The 4,275-nt window shown below is 47.4% G+C and overlaps 1 protein-coding gene across 1 annotated transcript; it reads right to left on the bottom strand.

Annotated features, from left to right (window-relative positions):
- Positions 1 to 2,459: 2,459 nt before the first annotated feature.
- PHACADRAFT_201926 (uncharacterized protein) lies at positions 2,460 to 3,053 on the bottom strand (the record flags this gene model as incomplete). Its single annotated transcript, XM_007402205.1, has 2 exons — positions 2,460 to 2,898; positions 2,944 to 3,053. 2 exons carry the CDS (start codon positions 3,051 to 3,053, stop codon positions 2,460 to 2,462), a joined length of 549 nt encoding a protein of 182 aa, XP_007402267.1.
- Between the last annotated feature and the right edge of the window lie 1,222 nt (positions 3,054 to 4,275).

Below are 4,275 nucleotides of genomic sequence, written 5' to 3' on the forward strand. Positions count from 1 at the left end.
TTTGCCATCTTGTCTCTGGGCTAATTCTGCTCCTACGGCAAAGTCCAAGGCATCGCATTCTACTCGGTATGGATCGTCGTCATTGGGTATGGCTAGTACTGGCACTGTGCAGAGAGCGTCCTTCAGGCTTGTGAAGGCTACTTCTTGTTTGATGATCCATTCGAAAGTAGCATTGCCTGTTAGTGAACTGAGTGGTTTTGCTATTTTGCCATAATCTCGGATGAACCTTCGGTAGAAGTTGGTAAATCCAAGGAATGCCTGAATATCTCGTTTGCACTCGGGCCGTGGCCAATTGATGACTCCTTCTATCTTGACTGGGTCCATGCAAACAACTCCTTTTTCTACTATCATCCCGAGGTATTCTATCTTTGCCTTCTCGAACTCACACTTTTCCAGTTTCAGATAAAGTTTGTGTTCCCTTAAGATCTGAAGAACTTGCTGCGTGATCCGACGGTGTTCTTTTAAATCTTGAGTGAAGATCATGATGTTGTCTAGATAGACTACCACGTGTCCTTGACTGATGAGATCTCGGAATATATCGTTCATCATAGTTTGGAATGTAGCCGGGGAATTGGTAAGATCAAAAAAATGACAAGTGGCTTGAATAATCCTCGATTCGTTAGGAACGCCACCTTCTCTTCGTCTCCTTCTTTGATGCGGATGTTGTTGTATCCCCATCAGACGTCTAGTTTCGTAAAGTACCGCGCCTGCTTCAGCTTGTCCACTAGTTCCTGTATCAAAGGAAGTGGGTAGCGGTTTTTAATCGTCAGCTCATTCAGCTTTTGATAATCTTGTACGGGTCAAAGTCATCCATCTTTTTTCTTGACGAAGAAGAATGGAGAAGCCCACGGGGATTTCGATGGTCGGATTCTCCTGGTTCGGAGGTTCTCTTCTATGAATTCATCAAGTTCTTTTGTTCGTTTACAGAGATAGGATAAACTTTGCAACTGATCGGTTGCGCGCCTGGTGTGAGTTCGATTGCATGGTCCCATGGTCATCTTTGCGGTAAAGAGTCAAAGTCTTCTTTGCTAAATACGTTGGAGTAATCGTGATAGTGACTCGGGACGGTATTTTCAAAGGTCTTGGCTTTGTGTTTCAGACTTTCTTTGATCGCTAGATCAGTGGCTGTGGTGCGAATACATGCTGCTCCCATAGCAAAGTATGTTTCATGGTCTAAAATGAAGATTCTATCCCCTTCTTCTAGGCGAGCCTCTGGATCGCTGGGCTCTTCCTGATCAGCATCAATATCAATGAATCGGGCGGCGTATTTACAGGTAATCGGGCACCAATCAAACTGAATGATTTGTTCCTGCCAATCGATAGATGGATTTTGAATCTATAACCACTCATATCCAAGAAAGATTGGGGTCTTCCCTAGATTGGTAATGGCAAACGGAAGTCTTTCAATGTGGTCCTGAATTTCCACCCTTAGTTCGACAAAGTCGGTGATGGCGCCGCCGGCATTGTGCGTGCCGTCTACGTTATAGACAGGGATTGGTGATGGCAGTTTCTTTATAGCAATGTTGTTGTCGTGGACAAACTGCGCATCAAACGAAGATTCAGTGCATCCTGTATCTAATAACGCTTTGACTGATAAGCGCTGCTGCATGTCCAGGGTGGTGATGATCATGGGGACGTCCATCTGTGTCCCCTTCCTTCCTCGGATAAATCAAGGCTGCTTTTGTAATTCATTCAAGAAGTCTATCGCTTCTTCTTCTTTCATTTGCCTGATTTGGTTCATACAGGCTTCGGAGGCATCAACACTCTTCTTTGAGTGTACCCATTCAGTCAACAGTCTGAGTGCTGCTTTGTCTTTGCTGACTATCCATTGGCGGATCCATGCCGCTGTCCATGGGGTGTGGCGCTGCCACTGCATAGATTCAGTCTGATTCAAGGTAGAGGTAATTTTTTATTCAGGGGAAATAAGCAAGAGGGTTGAGCCTCTCCGCGCCGCTTTGCAGATGCCCCTTTTTCTGGTATATACATGGCTACTCAAAACCAAGAACACAGATAGTTCGTAAAGTTACGTTCAGTCAACTCGGCTACGCGCCCAGCTGACCACTTGCAAAACCCTTCATAGCCGCACGAATTTCTTCGCGAATTGCCGTCTTCCAGTCAAATGGTTCTGCCGTCGCAGCAGGAGCTTTGTTGAGTGATGCGAGTGGCGTGAATGTATTGGTAGTGGGAACTACCGGGGTTTCTGCGGCTCGTACTTGTTGAGCTTGTTGCCGATTAGGGCAATTTCGTGATATATGGCCCTGTTGACCACATCAGAAACAGAGACCCTGGCGCCGCACCTGATCTAACTCCATCGGTTGTCCCCTGCCTCCAAAGGTGACACCGGTTCCGTCGCACCGTGTCTGAACTGGTGCTGTAGCAGCTGCTGGCACAGGTTCATTAGTTTGTGCTTGTGGTGTGTTCTGCGCCTGCTGCTGTCTTGGCTGGAACTGTCCCTGTCGTTAGGACTGTGGGTTTCTTCGGCGGTATTGTTGCTGGTTAAGGTCAATGCGCGCGATCCGTAACTTGTAGAGCGCGTAGGTGGTTGGGAGTTCCTCCGAGGAGTTGTACAAAAGCCGGATGATATCGGCCCGGAGTGCTTTTTCTAGAAGCGACTTAAGTTCTTGGAAGTGCGCTTCGAAGTCGTGAATATTCGCCTGGAAGGCGCACAACTCAAACTTCGAGAAAAACTCTTGTGCCGATAGCATTCCCATCTGCATTGCTTGGAGCCGATCATATGCTTTGACCTGCTCGTCAATTAGGAAGTGCCTATCTAGGTCTTCCCACAGTGTCTTTGTGGTCTGTATCACAGCGTTTTCATCCGTGTCATATTTCTTCATGAATGTGGCGACGTATTCGCCCGCATGTCCACCTTTCATGTAAGACAAGATCATGAGGACCCTGTCAAATTGTTCTGGTAGTCACTTCCTTTGCGTGACTACATACAATTTCATCTGCGTCTTCCAAGTGATGTACTTGGATTTTGTGCCGTCAAAGGCATCGGGTTTCATCGCGCTTCCATTCAGGAACGTGGCACTGTCTTGATTCTCGGCCATCATGCCAGGATCGGATGGAGATGAAGGTGGGGTGGGAGAACGTCAGGAAGGTGGATCCGAATGTTCAGAATCTTCTACCACTTCTTTCACGGGGTTTGGTGGGCCCTCTGGTAGTGCTTCAATTTCTCCGAGGGCAATTGAGCAGAGATGGTCGGTGACTGATTCAAGAGTATCTTGTCTGGTTCTGGGTTCTGAACTAGATGCTACGGGTTGCAGGGTTGCGAGGGATTCCGAAGGTGCTCCTGTGGGAACTCTTTGTAGCAGTTTTCCACGTAATCCTTCTCTGCACCGAAGACAACGACTGCTATTGTCTGGGGAATGTGGGCACAGTTGTTACATACAGTACCGTACGTTATCTCCACGTATGTAGATGGATCTCTCTTCTAGTTCTCGATGCATATGTCCTCTGCAATCACAAGAAGGCGTGGTCATGGATTGTTGGGTCTGTGAGGCTGATTGCAGCAAACCCTGGGACTAATCGTGTTGTAACGACCAGATCAGGGGTAGAACTCGCCAAAGATAGGGTTTTTTTGAAAAAAGAACCGAAACGCTATCTTAATACAGTTCTAGAGATAATATAACAGTCCAAAGAGCAATTGCTTCTCTTCGGTCCGACGCCCGAAAAGGGATCGTTGATCTAACTGTTATCGCTTTTCCGACGCCCGGCTGCAACCAGTTGCCACGTCGTACTCAGGAATATCTGCTTGCCTGCTGCAAAGCGTGTAACGCTGCCTATGGTAGGGCAGGGTACGATTCTAATTGGACGGAGCTCTGTCTAGCTGCCTAAGGGCTAGTGATTACAGAGGTGGCTTCGGGGATGTGATGTGGTAAAAGTTGTGCAAGTGCACGGAAAAGGGTTCCAGGGGTCCGGGTCTTGATGCGATAGAATTTGGTAGGGTTAGGAGTTAGGGTGAGAGTCGGATGTGTGTATTGGGTGGATCGTCGTGTGGAGATGGGTGATGGTTGGAGTGGAAGTGACGAGGATCGTCATAGGGCAGTTGGTGGAGACTCGAGCTAATGTCAGCAACCTACAATCCAACTGGACTGGGCTACGACAAGGCTGAGGAGACAGATGAGAGGAAAGTGGGTGAGTAAAGACCAGCTCGAGTCTGGCTTGTTATTGAGCAGTACGAGCTTCTTATATACATGTCAGACTGAATATCTAGAATATCCTACAAGTATACGGAGGTATATAGAAAGTGAAAAGAATACTATGGAATCT

Source organism: Phanerochaete carnosa, assembly GCF_000300595.1.
Source record: "Phanerochaete carnosa HHB-10118-sp unplaced genomic scaffold PHACAscaffold_49, whole genome shotgun sequence".
In the NCBI taxonomy this organism is placed as follows: domain Eukaryota; kingdom Fungi; phylum Basidiomycota; class Agaricomycetes; order Polyporales; family Phanerochaetaceae; genus Phanerochaete; species Phanerochaete carnosa.